The sequence below is a fragment of the Plectropomus leopardus genome, chromosome 7 (assembly GCF_026936395.1).
Source record: "Plectropomus leopardus strain MGB_pleo_1.0 chromosome 7, ASM2693639v1, whole genome shotgun sequence".
Lineage (NCBI taxonomy): Eukaryota > Metazoa > Chordata > Actinopteri > Perciformes > Serranidae > Plectropomus > Plectropomus leopardus.
In genome coordinates, this window is record NC_142182.1 from 37,481,004 (window position 1) to 37,497,714 (window position 16,711).

Sequence of the window (16,711 nt, forward strand, 5' to 3'; positions counted from 1 at the left end):
CAAAAACGATCACGAGAGCGATGCATCGATTGGATGAAGGCAGAAAGTGATAAAGGTCGAATCAGCTGATCAGAGACACCTGGAAGTGATGAGAGTCTTGGTTAGAACACAGAGAAAAACTACTTGAAGAACTTTTTGTACGACTTGAAACATTGCTGAAATCTCTTCACTTTGAGCTTCTCTAAGACTTTGCTGAATGTCATTTGTGTTTTAAAAGTTTCCATTCTACATTTGAGTTTTTAGTCCTGACCTGACGAGGTGAACTAACAGTTCAGCAGAAGAGACAGAGGAAGAGATCTATTGTTACTCTGAGGCAGAAAATTCAAAACTGTTCGTGTGATCTGATGGGATCAACCCTCACAGACATTCTGTTTCTGATCTGTCAGGTGTCGAGTACTGAATCAGTATCGTTTCAGTGTTTAGTATTGTGATACTGGTATCAAAATATGCCTGTCGATCTCCCGCTCCATCCTTCCCTCACTCGTGAACAAGACCCCGAGGTACTTAAACTCCTCTACTTGGGGCAGGATCTCGTCCCCGATCCGAAGGGGGCACTCCACCCTTTTCCGGCTGAGAACCATGGCCTCGGATTTTGAGGTGCTGATTCTCATCCCAGCCACTTCACACTCAGCTGCGAACCGATCAAGTGAGAGTTGGAGGTCACGGACTGATGAAGCCAACAGGACCACATCATCTGCAAAGAGCAGAGACCCAATCCTGAGGTCACCAAACCGGACCCCCTCAACACCCTGGCTGCGCCTAGAAATTCTGTCCATAAAAGTTAGGAACGGAATCGGTGACAAAGGGCAGCCCTGGCGGAGTCCAATCCTCACCGGAAACGAGTTCGACTTACTGCCGGCAATGTGGACCAAGCTCTGGCACAGGTCATACAGGGAACGGACAGCCCGTATCAGGGGGTCTGAAACCCCATATTCCCGAAAAACACCCACAGGTCTCTCTGAGGGATACGATCGAATGCCTTCTCCAAGTCCACAAAGCACATGTGGACTGGTTGGGCAAACTCCAATGCACCCTCAATGACCCTGCCAAGGGTCCAGAGCTGGTCCACAGTTCCACGACCGGGGCGAAAACCGCATTGCTCCTCCTGAATCCGGAGTTCGACTATCCGGCGGACCCTCCTCTCTAGTGTCCCCGAATAGACCTTACCAGGGAGGCTGAGGAGTGTGATCCCCCTGTAGTTGGAACACACCCTCTGGTCCCCCATCTTAAAAAGAGGGACCACCACCCTAGTCTGCCAGTCCAAGGGCACTGCCCCCAATGTCCATGCAATGTTGCAGAGTTGTGTCAACCACGACAGCCCCACAACATCCAGGGCCTTGAGGAACTCCGGGCGGACCTCGTCCATCCCCGGGGCCCTGCCGCCGAGGAGCTTTTTAACCACCTAGGCAATCTCAGCCCCGGAGATAGAGGAGCCCACCCCTGAGTCCCCAGGCCCTGCTTCCTCACCCAAAGGCATGTCGGTGGGATTGAGGAGGTCTTCGAAGTATTCCTTCCACTGATCCACAACGTCCCGAGTCGAGGTCAGCAGTGCCCCATCCCCACCATACACAGTGTTGACAGAGCACTGCTTCCCCCTCCTGAGACGCTGGATGGTGGTCCAGAACCTCTTCGAAGCCGTCCAGAAGTTGTTCTCCATGGCCTCACCGAACTCCTCCCACGCCCGGGTTTTTGCCTCGGCGACCACCACAGCCGCATTCCACTTGGCCTGTCGGTACCTATCTGCTGCCTCCGGAGTCCCACAGGCCAAAAGGGCCCGATAGGACTCCTTCTTCAGCTTGACGGCAACACCCGAACCCGCCGGTGTCCACCAGCGGGTTCTGGTGTTGCCGCCCCGACAGGCACCGACCACCTTATGGGCACAGCACCGGTCGGCCGCCTCAGCAATGGAGGCACGGAACATGGCCCACTCAGACTCAATGTTCCCCGCCTTCCCCAGGACATGTTCGAAGCTCTCCCGGAGGTGGGAGTTGAAGCTCCTTCTGACGGGAGACTCTTACAATGCGTTTGGGTCTGCCAGGTCTGACCGCCGTCCTCCCCTGCCATCGGAGCCAGATCACCACCAGGTGGTCGTCCCTCCAGGTCTCACTGTCGTTGCCAACGTAAACGTTGAAGTCCCCCAGCAGAACGAGGGAGTCCCCAGAAGGAGCACTCTCCAGCACCCCCTCTAAGGACTCCAAAAAGGGTGGATACTCTGAACTGCCGTTTGGACCTTAGGCACAAACAACAGTCAGGATCCGTCCCCCAACCCGAAGGTGGAGGGAGGCTACCCTCTCATTCACCGGGGTAAACTCCAACATACAGGCACCGTGCCGGGGGGGCAATAAGTATTGCCACCCCTGCCCAGCGCCTCTCAGCAGTGGCAACTCCAGAGTGGAAGAGAGTCCAACCCCTCTTGAGAAGACTGGTTCCAGGACCTGCGACCGAGCAAGGGAAACTCTGGACCATTTATCTTATTCTTCATAAGGGTCTGGTGAGCTACATTTTGTCTGGTCCCTCCTCTAGGACCTGTTTGCCATGGGTGACCCTACCAGGGGCATGAAGCCCCCGACAACTGAGCTCCCAGGATCACCGGGACACGCAAACCCCTCCACCATGATAAGGTGGTAGCTCAGGGAGGGGAACAACAGATCAAATGTTCATATATAAAATCTGTATTTTATCAACACACTTTGATTATACATCTAATATACAGTGGTGGCCAAAATCATTAAAACACTTGGCATATTTAAGAGGTTTCAGTTGTTTTTGTTGAATTGGTCATTAAAATACCCATTAAAACAAATGAAATATCTACAAAGTCATCATTATGCCCTATAAACCATAGAATAGAGCCACCAAAAGGAGATTTGGGTCATTTTCCTTGCAAAAAAATAAGTTAGGCCTATTTCACTGTCAGTGTCACATAGTCATGTTCCGTTAAAGAAGAAGCCAAATTACTTGTGTAATCATTGTTGGGTGTGATCGTGGTTAAATTAATGGTGATGCAAGAGTCTTAGGACACAGCTGTGTGATTCTGTTGAATTTACAAGGCCTATCCTGCTCATTAAGTGATTGGTAACATCAGGGTTTTGACACTGAGGCCACACCACCAATTGGTATGAATTCAAAGCCTCTAGAAGTAATCTTGAAGCGCATGTTGCTCTTCTTTGAACATGGCTAAGGTGAAGAAGGGGCTAACAAGTGAGGAATGGGCTTGAATAAAGGCCCTTTTTTATGCTGGCTGGAGTTACCGCTGCATCGCCAAGGACTTGAGATGCAGTCCAAGCACTGTAACATACACTTTAGACCGCCATGATGCCACCCATTCACACCAGAACCAAAAGGGGAGAGGTAGAAAAAAGAAACTTTAAGACAGACAAGTGGTAATCTCAAAATTCTCAGACTTAAGGACCGAAGAAAGACCTCACAAGAAATGTGTGATGAGCTCAACACCACAATGACTAATGGTGCAACGCTGTCTTCAAGAACTGTACGTTGGAAAGTGAGAGAAGAAGGACTTGTTGGCAGAATAGCAGCAAAGAAACCATCACTGAAAGAGCAAAATAGAGTGAAATGCCTGAAATTTGCAAAAGAACACAAGAAAGTGACAAAGGAGATTAATATAAACTGTTGTGGACTGATGAGTCCAAGTTTGAAAAGTTTGGCAACACACGAAGAGTGTATGTTCGACAGAGGGAGGGAAAGAGATATAAAAAAGAGTGTGGTGCCATTTCAGCCTCAGGAACAGGTTACTTGGTGGAAATTGATGCCATCATGGATAAGAAAGTATACCACAACATTCTGGTAAGGCACGGAGTACCATCTGGGAGTCGTCTTATGGGGCCTGAAATTATTTTCCAGGAGGACAGTGACCCTAAACATTCTTCTTACTATTGCCGGAACTACCTGCGACAGAAGGAATCTGCTGTTAAATTAAATGATGGACTGGCCCCCCTCAAAGTCAACCCCATCGAGCAAATTTGGGGCAAGTTAAAAAAAAAAAAAACAGATCTATTGTACATTCAAAGGAGTACATTCAAAGAAAAGCCTTTGGCTTGAGTTGCAGAAGGCATGAGATAACATTAGTGTTGAAGTTCAGAGGAAATATATATGTAACACTATGCCTGAGAGATGTGCTGCTGAAATTGCTGCAAAAGGTGGATATACCAATTATTAAAGTTAAAAGTGTAGTAGGACTCACTTCATCTGATATTTGTTGTGCTCAGAGCAACCTCTGCATATTTCAAAAACATTATGAAATGAAATCATGTTTTGGAAGCAAAAAAGAGATAAATATTTTCAGATCTGCCACGTGTTCTAATAATTTTGGCCACCATTGTATATCTGGAAAGAGTTCATGTTTGGGGTTTATCCTAAAACCGTCTGCACTTTTTGCAGGTTAGGCTTTAAAGACCTGTTGCTATGACAATAGTTTGAGACTTGTTGTAAGATTGCTTTAAAGTAAATAACCCAGACTCATTCTAATGTGGATAAGTGTATCTACGTACAGATACAGGCTCCTTCTTTCAATGCTGCTGTTTGTGTATGTGGGAGGTCAGAGCTGCAAGTCGCTCCTCTGCTGCTGCCTCATGGTCAGAGTAGGTATAACTACTTCCACATCTTTCTCTGACTCTCTCTGACTCTTTGCATCACAGCTGGATGGCGTACAGCTGTTATCATGGCTACTGCTGTGTTTGTGTGCTGCTGATCGGTTGCAGATCAAGCTGATTGTTTCCACTTGTTGGTTGTGAGTGCTCTGTTCCAGTTAGCCAGTAACAGCTTTTACACTTGAGCAGCACACACACACACACACACACACACACACACACACACACACACACACACACACAAACACACGCATGCATGCAAGCACACACAGTGTACCATGTTAAATAGAGGAGTGGTTCCCAGCCTAACATTAGGTAAACTGATGATTGCTGACGAAGTGGAATATTTATGAATACCACATATCATATTCAATATATGACAGTAACAGTACAGAACAGCTGTTGATGATGAACCCAAAAGTGACCACAATAATTGCAGAAGTTTGTGTAAAACGAGTTATTTGGATGAATTTCAAGCAGATCATTTCCTGTGAATGTTGCATCAGAGATGAGTTTTTCAGATATTTTTCTAACAGTCATATCTGTCATACATGCTTAGCAGGTTTAGCAGTCCACTGCTCTATTAGCTCTTTGATTGTTTTGACTGTCGACTTTTCTAATACAGAGAGTGAAAACTCTGTGAATATAGTTTGTGTTCAGGACTTCACTTTGCCCATATCCTGTTACTTTTTTTCAGTTAAATATTGAATGATAATTTAGACTTTAAACATATTTGCATTTAGTTTTCTTCACAGAAATAAATGAGACTGAAATATAGGCCTACTGTTTTTGTTTTTTTTTTTTTTTTAAAGTTTGCTTACAGCCCGTAAAATCCAGAAGGCCTCGAGACCCCTGTGAAGCTTTGGTGACCCACAGAGGGGGTCGGATACCAAATGTTGGGAACCACTGAAATAGAGCACAGGTTTACTGTAGGCTTTGGCAATATCTAATTTTTCATACCTTTCTTAAATTTCACCAGGATATAAAGGAATATGATGGTATAAGTGTGCAGCACAGTGAGTCACTACTCACTATCAGCTGTTCAGACTAACAAATACATAATAAAAACTCACAAAATGTTAAGTAAAGCAATATTTTCACAACTATTTTCCTTATTGAAAAGAGAAATAAATCTGTACACCTTTTGAATTAAACTTACTCTCACTCACAAGATGAGGCTTGATTGCCTCATTAACTCGCCATCAAAACACACTTCATTCAAGCTCAACAGAAATAAAATAAAACTCCCCCAAACCATCTTGGTTACCCTCACTAGTAATCCAGTTAGTAAGTCCACTGTTCACCAGCTTCAGGTTGGTCCAAATAAATCCATAATTCACTAAGTTAGATGTAAAAACATGCTGCTATTCCCCACAGTCTCCCTCTGCCTGCTGGCCGCAAGCGGTTTACAGTCCCGTAACTTATCCCTCCACCACTAGGTGTCACTGTGACTTTCAGCTCAGCTGCCTGTTCCAACAGTAGTGACCGCAGACTGAGCTGTGCTCTGTGCTGGTGCGTGCTGTGCACTACATACAATTAATTAAATAGAAAGAGGAGCGCTTATATTAATGACTGTATTGAAAAACATACCTTCAGGATTTCTAAATACTCTGGTATACAGTTATACTGTGATACCATCCAAGCCTAGTTTTCTCTTAAGGGTTTGAGCCTGTCTGACCAATAATTTTTGCCAAATTTTCAGATTGTCATCACTTTTAAACTGAAAAGTGTGAACCCACCAGCAGCTCTAGAGCGGAAAAAAGTCAGTCAAACGACAGTCATCCTAAAAACAATCAGTAATGTGTTCTTAAACAAACAGGAAGGCAGTGTGAGGTTGCCACAGATGTGTTTGTCCATGATTCATCACTCTCTCTTGCCTTTTGTTTTTGACCCTGTTTACATTTGGTTTTAAATTTCTGTTTTGGTGATCCAAACATGACTGGACCAGAGGCACTTTGCCTTTCACACCCGTGTCTCCAGGTGACCACTTGTATGCTTATTTCATTGCTGACTTCAATTCCGCTAAAAGTTCAAAGGGCTTCATGCACACTTACCCACACCCTACCAGTCATGCTGAAGACATTGCTGTCAGCAGAGTCCAACACATCTTCTTCCAGAGGGCAAGACAATGATATCATGACAAAAACGTAACACTTCATCCAATTTGTCATCAAATGGGCAAGCTATAAGAGCATTGGCGTGCTTTCACCATGACAACTATCATGTTCTGCACAGATGACGTGTTTTCCTGTTATGTCCTTTTTTAGGACACATCAGGACACATTAGCATTACACCACTTCTACACTACTTACACTACAAAACATGTGGTCAAATGTTTCCTAGACCACCTCAGCAATGTCTTTATTGCTGTCAACTTGTGATTCAATTGCTGAAAGTGCATTTTAAAACCAAGTGTAAGTAATTTTGTTCTTGCTCTAAACATTATTTGCAGTTTTTTATGATATACCAAATCATTACATTTCATGGTTTGGGATTTTGAAAAAAGTTCATCAGTATGATCATAGTAACTAGCCTTATTAACAACACGTATGGCTAATTTTTGTAGTAAAACTATTGAATGTGTTGTTGTTTTAAACATTAACCCCCACAAATGGTAAATGGACTGTACTTGTATGCACTTTTCTCGTCTTATTGACCAATCAAAGCGCTTACACACTACATTGTCACATTCACCCATTCACACACACATTCACACACTGGTGGCCGAGGCTACTGTACAAGGTGCCACCGCTGACCTCCCGATTAGAGGACGACCCGCTCTACCACTGAGCCACAGCTGCATCAAATTCACACAATAAGACACATAAGGAGGTATAAGTGAACAGTAGGACCTTAGAGTTTAGTATATGCCTACATTTATACAGGATTGCCACTGACTTAGAATTTTCTCCTCTAATATAGTCACAATCCCTAAAACCCTCACCCAAAAAACAAATTCAAATTCAATATCACGGATCTTAACATCCCCTGTCACAGCCCCTGTCTCTCATTCCACTCCTGTCACACTGCTGCAGTATTTTTCCACTCACCCTCCCTCTGCTCCACTCTATCTGCCAGCCACGCCCACCTCATCAGCCCAACTCTGCTCACCTACCTCACAGCAGCCTCTCCAGCACTCTCACTCATTGCCAGATTGTTCGACAGCGTCATGCGAGACTTTCCAGCGTTCATTCCCTGTCTGATCTTCCGAAGCCGACTCTGCCTGTCCCCGACCTGCTCTCCTTGTCTGCCTCCCGGTAAACTCACCTGCCTTTTGTTCCTGACCTCGTATTCTGCCTCGTGGGCGCCTCCTTCCAGGCTTTCGCAGATGAACTACGCAAGGTGTTCGGACCCGTTTCCGTGGGCCCCGACGCCACAGGGGGACTCATGAGCCAGAAGCAGGGGAATCGGGCAGTTTCTGACTTCGCCATAGACTTCAGAACCCGAGCTCGGCTCAGTGACTGGAGCACTGCTGCCCAGTGTGATGCCTTCCTTAACGGGCTAGCTCCTTACATCAAGGATGAGCTGGTCTCGTTCGACCTCCCTAATTCCCTGGACGGACTCATCGAGCTGACCACGAGACTGGACAGACGGATCCAGGCGAGGAGGAGAGAGCAGCGCCTAGAGGGAGTGGATCATCGGGTTTCCTGCTGCCCCCGGCCATCCCTCGGAACCCGCTCAAGGAGGGGCGGAGCCTATGCAGGTGGGACGTATCGGTCTAACGCCAGAGGAACGAGAGAGATGACGCCGAGGGAATTTCTGCCTCTACTGTGGCCAGGCCGGCCATTTCGTCTCCAGGTGCCCAGTAAAAGGGAGGGCTCAGTAGTAGAGAGGGGCATCTTGCTGAGCCGATCCTGGAACTCTGCCCCCAACCCTCGCCCCCTGTTCCACGTCCAGCTCCTGTTGGCGGAGGGATCTCATACCCTCGCCACCTTCATTGACTCTGGGGCCGACGTTAATCTCATCGACGAGGAACTCGCCCGTCAGCTGGAGATCGAGCAGGTCCCTCTTCCTCATCCTATGCCGGCCAGCGCCCTGGATGGTCATCTTCTGGGGACCGTCACTCATCAAACCACACCCATCTCGATGCTCCTGTCTGGCACGCACCTTGAAACCATCAGGTTCCATATCCTAAGGTCTCCCAACCTTCCCCTGATCCTCGGTTACCCCTGGCTTCATCGCCATAACCCACATATAGACTGGTCCACGGGGTCTATCCTGGGTTGGAGCCCCTCCTGTCGACAGATCTGCCTCCGACAGACGGTTACACCCATGCCGCCTGCCAGCTCCTGCTCCACCCCAGACCTCTCCATGGTGCCTTCAGACTACCACGATTTTTGGGAGGTGTTCAACAAGACGAGGGCCACCTCTCTGCCCCCTCATCGGCCCTACGACTGCGCCATTGACCCCCTGCCCGGTTCTGCTCCTCCCAAGGGTCGCCTCTACTACCTGTCTGCACCTGAAAGAGAGGCGATGGAGACCTACATCAGCGCTGCCTTGGCCTTCGGGATCATCCGACCCTCCTCGTCTCCTGCTGGGGCGGGGTTCTTCTTCGTCGGCAAGAAAGATGGTTCTCTGAGGCCCTGCATTGACCCCCTCATCGCCTCTGCTTTCGAGCTGCTCCAGGGGTCCACCATTTACACCAAGCTGGACCTCCGCAACGCCTATCATCTGGTTTGGATCTGAGAGGGGGATGAGTGGAAGACAGCCTTTAACACCCCCACAGGACACTACGAGTACCTGGTGATGCCTTTCAGGCTCACCAATGCCCCGGCTGTTTTCCAAGCCCTCATTAATGACGTTCTCAGGGACATGCTCAATAAGTATGTCTTTGTCTACCTAGACGACATCCTGATCTTCTCCCGCTCCAAGCAAGAACACATACATCATGTTCAGACGGTCCTGTAACGCCTGTTAGAGAACTCCCTGTTCGTCAAGGCTGAGAAGTGCGAGTTCCATGCCTCTTCTGTCTCCTTCCTGGGGTACATCATCGGCAACCTCATGGAGATGGACCCTGCTAAGGTTTCTGCCGTTACCTCCTGGCCAGTCCCTGATTCTCGCAAGCAGTTGCAACGTTTTCTGGGGTTCGCCAGTTTCTACAGGAGGTTCATCCGAGGCTACAGTGCGGTAGCTGCACCTCTCACTGCCCTCACCTCCTCCAAGGTCCCTTTTCGCTGGACCTCGGCGTTCCAGCACCTGAAAGGGCGATTCAGCTCGGCCCCCATTCTCCTGATTCCTGACCCTGAGAGACAGTTCGTAGTGGAGGTGGACGCTTCTGATGTGGGGGTGGGGGCCGTTCTCTCCCAACGTTCGGCTGAGGACCAGAAATTGCACCCCTGCGCCTTCTTCTCCAGACGTCTGTCTCCAGGGGAGAGGAACTATGACATTGGCAATTGGGAACTGTTGGCGGTGAAGCTGGCGTTGGAAGAGTGGCGTCATTGGCTGGAGGGAACCAAGGCCCCCTTCATCGTCTGGACAGACCACAAAAACCTAGAGTACATCCGCTCAGCCAAAAGACTAAACTCTCGCCAAGCCCGGTGGGCTCTGTTCTTCGCCAGATTCGCTTTCACCCTCTCTTATCGACCAGGTTCCCGTAACGTCAAACCTGACGCCCTGTCACGACAGTTTCTGGTCGGGGAGGAGGACCCCTCCAGCCCGGACAGCATCCTCCCCGCTTCCTGTCTGCTGGCCGCTTTCACCTGGGAGGTGGAAGAGCGGGTTAGAACGGCTTTGGAGGACCAGCCGGGGCCCAGCTCTTGTCCCCAAGACCGCCTATTCGTCCCTCAGGAGGTGAGGTCTAAGGTTCTGCAGTGGGCCCATGGTTCCCAACTCACCTGCCACCCAGGAATTGCACGGACCAAGGAGGTTCTGCAACGGCGGTTCTGGTGGGCCACCCTGGATGAGGACACCAGAGGCTTTGTTAACGCCTGCCCAGTCTGTAATCAGAACAAGGCCCCACGGCAGGCCCCTGCCGGCCACCTGCAACCTCTACCTGTGCCTCACCGTCCCTGGTCCCACATCTCGTTGGACTTCGTCACTGGGCTGCCGCTGTCAGGAGTCAACACAACCATCCTGAGGGTGGTGGACCGCTTCAGTAAGATGGCTCATTTCGTGCCCCTGCCCAAGCTCCCATCCACCAAAGAGACTGCTGAGCTGATTCTGCAACACGTGTTCCGGCTCCACAGCCTCCCGTCTGACGTGGTCTCCGATCGAGACCCCCAGTTCACCTCTGCATTCTGGGTGGAATTCTGCCATCTCCTGGGAGCCTCCACCAGTCTGTCCTCTGGATTTCACCCCCAGTCCAACGGTCAGTCCGAGAGGATGAATCAGGAGATGGAGACGGCACTCCACTGTATGGCCTCCAAGCACCCTGCCTCCTGGTCCACGCAACTGCTGTGGGTGGAATACGCCCACAATACCCTCGTCTGCTCCGCCACTGGACTTTCTCCTTTCCAGTGCGCTTACGGCTTCCAGCCTCCCCTGTTTCCTGCCCAGGAGAAGGAGACCGTCTGCCCCTCAGTGGAGGCTTTCATCCGCCGCTGCCGCCGGACCTGGACACAGGCCAGGTCTGCACTTCTGCGGGCTGTGGGTCGATATTCGACAGCCGCCAACCGGCGCTGCTCCCAGGCCCCCCCTTACCAGGTGGGACAGAAGGTGTGGCTGTCAACCCGGGACCTTCCTCTGAGGGTGGAATCGAGAAAGTTGGCTCCAAAGTTTATCGGTCCGTTCCCCATTGAGAAGGTTGTTAACCCTGTGGCGGTTCGGCTCAAGCTGCCCAGCACCATGCGGATTCATCCCACCTTCCACGTCTCCAGGATCAAGCCCTTCCAGGAGAGTCCCCTGCAGCCAGCCTCCCAGCCACCTCCGCCTCCTCGCATCATTGACAGGGCCCCTGCTTACACGGTGCACCGCCTGCTACGCTCTCGTCGTCGTGGGAGGGGTCTGCAATACTTCGTCGCCTGGGAGGGGTACGGCCCGGAGGAGCGGTCATGGGTGCCGGCCCGTCAGATCCTGGATGCACGACTCATTGAGGAGTTTCATCGCCTGCACCCTGACCAGCCCTCCAACACCGTCTCGGCACGTGAGGGTCCCAACACCGACCCTCGGTCTCCTCCTGCTTCTGGGGCGTCTGGATTCAGTCTCGGAGGGGGGCAGCTCTCTCTCTGGGGACGAGGGTGATGGGACAGAGGCCTCCGAGGAGTTCTAGTCCTCCTCCTGGCCCCCTCCGCCCACCCGGCTCCTCTGGAACTGTTGCTGCAGTATTTTTCCACTCACCCTCCCTCTGCTCCACTCTACCTGCCAGCCACGCCCACCTCATCAGCCCAACTCTGCTCTCCTACCTCACAGCTGCAGCTCATTACAATCAGCCCTGCATATAAGCCTCTCCAGCACTCTCACTCATTGCCAGATTGTTCGACAGCGTCATGCGAGACTCTCCAGTGTTCATTCCCTGTCTGATCTCCCGAAGCTGACTCTGCCTGTCCCCGACCCGCTCTCCTTGTCTGCCTCCCGGTAAACTCACCTGCCTTTTGTCCCTGACCTCGTGCTCTGCCTCAGCGTTTCTGGTATCGGACTGCTCTGCTGGTAACGACTCCTCTGCCTGGCCTCGTCTATCCTCCTGCCTGTTCCCCATTGGTGCTTCTGCCTTCGCGGACTGCTCAGCTGGCTACGACCCCCCCGCCTGCCTCTGACCATTCCTCTGCTCTCTCCCCGTCGCCACCTCCGCACAAACAGCCGGCTCTTCGAGCCACGGAGCTTCCTCCTCGCCGACATCAGCTGAAGTAAGGTATGTCTCTTCCCCTCGTCTGAGCCCCAGAGACTGTGTGAGGGCTTTCAGCTTTTCAGAACGAACTTTACTCTGTGTTCATTCAATCTGCTCCGTATCTTGTTTGCTGTGTGGAAAATAAAAGTTATTACCAACTGTTCCTGAGCGCCTGTGTACTACATTTGGGTCCAAACCCCACCCGTTTCATCCCCATTAATTGGGGAATCTTTTTTTTTTTATATTTTTGATAAGAAAACAAACAAGCAATTTAATTTTATTAACATAAAGAGGCAGTCTGTTGACCAAACCAAATTTTGGGAATTTTTCTGAGAGCAAAATTAATTTGAATCTTCTGCAAAAATGACACATTTTAACAAATCAGTGACATTCTTAAATCGTGTCTGTAAAGTATGACAATTTTCGGTCCAATCACTGATTCCTGGGGTCTTGACATGTGACCTTTCTAAATTCTGCCATAGTGACATCCTTCTTGTATTTTGGGTGTTGCAAATACCCAACGTATGATGGGATCTGTAGTTTCAAAACTCAAGAAAATATTACAACCTAAAATTGAACACATACAAGAATGAAAATCCCTGACACATTGATGAGCTTTCCATTCAAGTACACATATTACTCGACATACAGGCATGAAACATGAGGAAATCCTAATTTGTATAAAACTGTTGTTTTTATGTTTTTATTGTTGTTTTTCTTTTATTAAAAGTGTCCTAAAACAAACATGGTCAACTTAATGCAGTGAGAACTGTCCAGACCAGTTTGACCGCCAATGTACAGGCTGTTTCACCACAACCATGAGGTACTGATATAAAGGACAAAAGAATTCTTTGTTAAAAGGAAAAAAATATATCATGTTAATTTCACATTTCTCATTGTTACAATAATGTGAAGAGAAGAGGGGGCAGCAGCACAGATGTATCACAGGGCTGACTGTGCTGTGATGGTGCATATAGCTGTAACAGTAATTATATTTTGGAGCATATGCAATTAGCACTGAAGAACATCATAAACACAACAACAGAGTGATGCTTCATCTCATCCAGCAGCAGACTCCTTCACAGATTTTTGTGTGTGTGTGTGTGTGTGTGTGTGTGTGTGTGTGTGTGTGTGTGTGTGTGTGTGTGTCTGTTTCAGCAGATGGAAAGTTGTCTCTCTGTCTTAGAGTGCAGAGGACCTCAGTGTCAGAATGGACCTCAGTGTCAGTGCAGCAGAAAGGCTGCAAATGGATGAGAGGGAGTTTGTGTCAAAGTAATGGACAGATATGATTGGTGGTGGTGTGCGTGTGTGAGAGAGAGAGAGAGAGAGAAGGAGGGAGAGGGAGAGGGAGGAATGGAGGGCCTGAAGGAAAAAAGGAACAGAGAGTGGGAAGGAGGGATGAAGGGAGGGGCTGCTGTTATGAACAGATGTGGCAGAGAGGCTCATTTTCTAACCCCAACTGCAGCAAGAAGGAACATCAGATATGTAGACCTTACTGGATTACACATCAGACTGTGGACATGCAGGACTTTTTTGTTTGAATACTAAGATCATTTCACAAGTCATCTTGGTTTGGAAGAAGAAGTTAACGTGAATTTAAGTGTTGATTTGGCACATTTTAAGTGTTGATTTGGCACATTTTGCTCTTCGTCTATAGCTTATTAATGGTTAAAAAAGGTTTAGTTAAAGTTGATTTGTGGCTAGATTTTCTTTTGCTCTTCTGGTGTCAAGAAAATAGGCAGCCTGCAGCTCTGGAAAGTGCTCGCTGGATTTTTTTCCACTGTGAACTCCACCCTCAGTCTTTCACGATATTTGTTTTTCTGACTGAGTTTCAGTCCAGAGAGAAAGGAGAGACAGCAGAGAGAGGTGTGATTGTTGAGGATTTCACCTGTGAAATGGTTCATACACAGCTTGTGTATTACCACATTGATCGTCAGTGTCAGACAGGGTGAGACTGCCAGCATGTATGAGAGACACAGGCGGAGGTACAGCTTCTGTGCCAAAGGAGAGAGAACTGTGGATGTGGTGCTGATTAAGGTAGGAGTGTGTGTGTGTGTGTGTGTGTGTGTGTGTGTGTGTGTGTGTGTGTGTGACTGTACTAACAACACTGATACCAAATTTTGGTAAGCACATCATTGGTTGGAATGTTGGGGTGGGGGTCACATCCAAGCACGAAACCCATAAAATCTTTTTTTAACCAGTTATAGGCTGTATATAAAGACACAGTTACATACACAATTGTGTAAGTGCGAGACTATTTCTAAATGGCCTCATATAGAGAGGTGTGGTGGTTCCTCTGGTACATGTTGATATGTACACTATAACTCAAACATGTGACACACTCACACACACACACACACACACACACACACACACACACACACACATCACACTGCTTGAGTGGGCAGAGTCATAAGTGAAGCCAGTGGGTGTGGCGACATCATATTTTAATATGGATGTGACGTTGGGAATATGCACACAGGAGTTGTGCATAGACTCAGCAGATGATTGGAACAACAGCAGAAAAGCGGTGTGACAAAGAGCCCATTGACAGCCCAATAGCCCAAACAATTAGGTGACCTTAATTTGTACCAATTCTGTTCATCAGAGAAATGACTCTTCCTTATCTTCCTCCATTTCCTTTTTTTGTCTTAGATCCAGAGGGAAAGGGATGTTTTCTACCCTGTCCAGCCATGCCCTGAACCTAACACAGTAACAACATGTACAGGTAAACTCTTAAATCCTTACTTTGAAAACACATACACAGACCAAAGTTTAACCAGTTGATGAAGTGTTACTTGTCTCAGCATGTGAAGGAAATTCTTGCATAAATGATTAAAATACCTACAGTCAATATAGTGGAGCTGATGTTGTACTGTATGTAGTGGCAAAAAACCTTTAAGGTATACTTTACTGATTTTCAGCCAGGTCTGTGTCCCTGAGGTTTAGGATGTGTGTACAGATAAAAAGTCTTAGGGTGCCCCCCACCTGGGCCATGAGCCAAAATCTTCAGGATCCAGATGATGTGAAATGTTTCACTTGCATCACTGATGACACGTTTTGCTGTTTTCTTACCATGAAAATTGATGATTGACTGCATAACCAGAGCAATAGGGAAGAACTCAGAAGCAAACACGCAGACGTGAGGTGAACAATAAACAATGTTTTTAATGATAATAATTAAGGAGAGGAAGGGAATGGGGAATGGGAAGCCGGGGAGCGCGTGGTTTTGAGTGGCTGAGGTTTGTCCGTGGGGAGGGAGAGCGAGTGGCTGAGGGTGGCTGAGAATGAGGTTGGGCCATGGCGAGGGAGAGCGGGTGACTGGTGGTGGCTGAGGGCGAAGCAAGTCTGTGAGAAAGGGAGCTGAAGGTGCCTGAGTGCGAAGGCGAGGAGCTGGGTGGTGAGGCACTGGAGCACGGCGAGGAGAAGTATTGGAGGAAGCACAGAGAATAAATGCGTGAGCACAAAAAATCCAAAAAGTCGCTAGAAGCAGAAGCAGCAAAAAGTACTGAGAGAGAGAGACGGCCGATCTACCACTGGAATGGTGGAAAACAATCTGGCGCCCGAGAAGAGTGCAGCAGGAGACTTTATACTGCATGGAGAGGTGATTGGTGATCAGGCGCAGGTGAGGATGTGTGCAGAGAGCTCCAGTGCCCGGAGGCCATGCCCAGCCCCTGCAACACAGGGAGAGAAACAGAACAACCCACCCAGCACACAAAAAAACCACACCACCAGCCCCCACAAAGTACAAGGCACCACAAATAATCGACTTTAATCAACCAGATACTTTTTAAAGGACATATACTGTATGTTTCTCACTGCTGAATTAATGGAAAAGATAAAGTCACTCTAGGCTTTTGAGCAGGGCTGTTAGTGTTAATGCATTCATCAGAATGTGATTAAGGTCTATACATGATGCGCTCATTTTTTTTTTCATTGTTTTTTTGTTGTTTTTTTTTTTTTCATTGCTGACCAACATTCCTTTCATTAAGATTCCTTCAGTGGCTGAGTTTAAAAGCTACAATGAAGATTCTGGTATCATATGAAACTAAACTAAAAGACCAGCAGTATGCTTGCCATGCTAACTTCTCAGGTAGGTGGCTAAATAACCCTCCAAAGTGAGGCAAAATATTGGCAATGGAAGAACAGCATGCCCATTTCACAGGGGTCCCTTGAAGTTTGACCTCAAGATATGTGAATTCAAACGGGTTCCATGGGTACCCATGACTCTCCTTTACAGACATGCCCACTTTATGCCAGTTCTATGCAGTTTTTCCTGTAATTCCTAATCAAGACAATCTGCAAAGTAATGGAATTGAAGACATGATTAAAAAATGCGAT

The 16,711-nt window shown here is 48.2% G+C and overlaps 1 protein-coding gene across 8 annotated transcripts in view; it reads left to right on the top strand.

Annotated features, from left to right (window-relative positions):
• akap13b (A-kinase anchoring protein 13b) overlaps window positions 1-16,711 on the top strand; it is a 76,916-nt gene that overhangs the window by 15,069 nt on the left and 45,136 nt on the right. For 7 of the 8 annotated variants that reach the window (XM_088080626.1, XM_042496483.2, XM_042496484.2 and 4 more), the window contains exon 4: window positions 15,026-15,098. In XM_088080626.1, the coding sequence (XP_087936752.1) occupies window positions 15,026-15,098 (73 nt within the window). Of the gene's footprint in view, window positions 1-13,828; window positions 14,408-15,025; window positions 15,099-16,711 lie in introns of those variants that run through there. The other variant, XM_042496489.2, reaches the window with a different exon arrangement.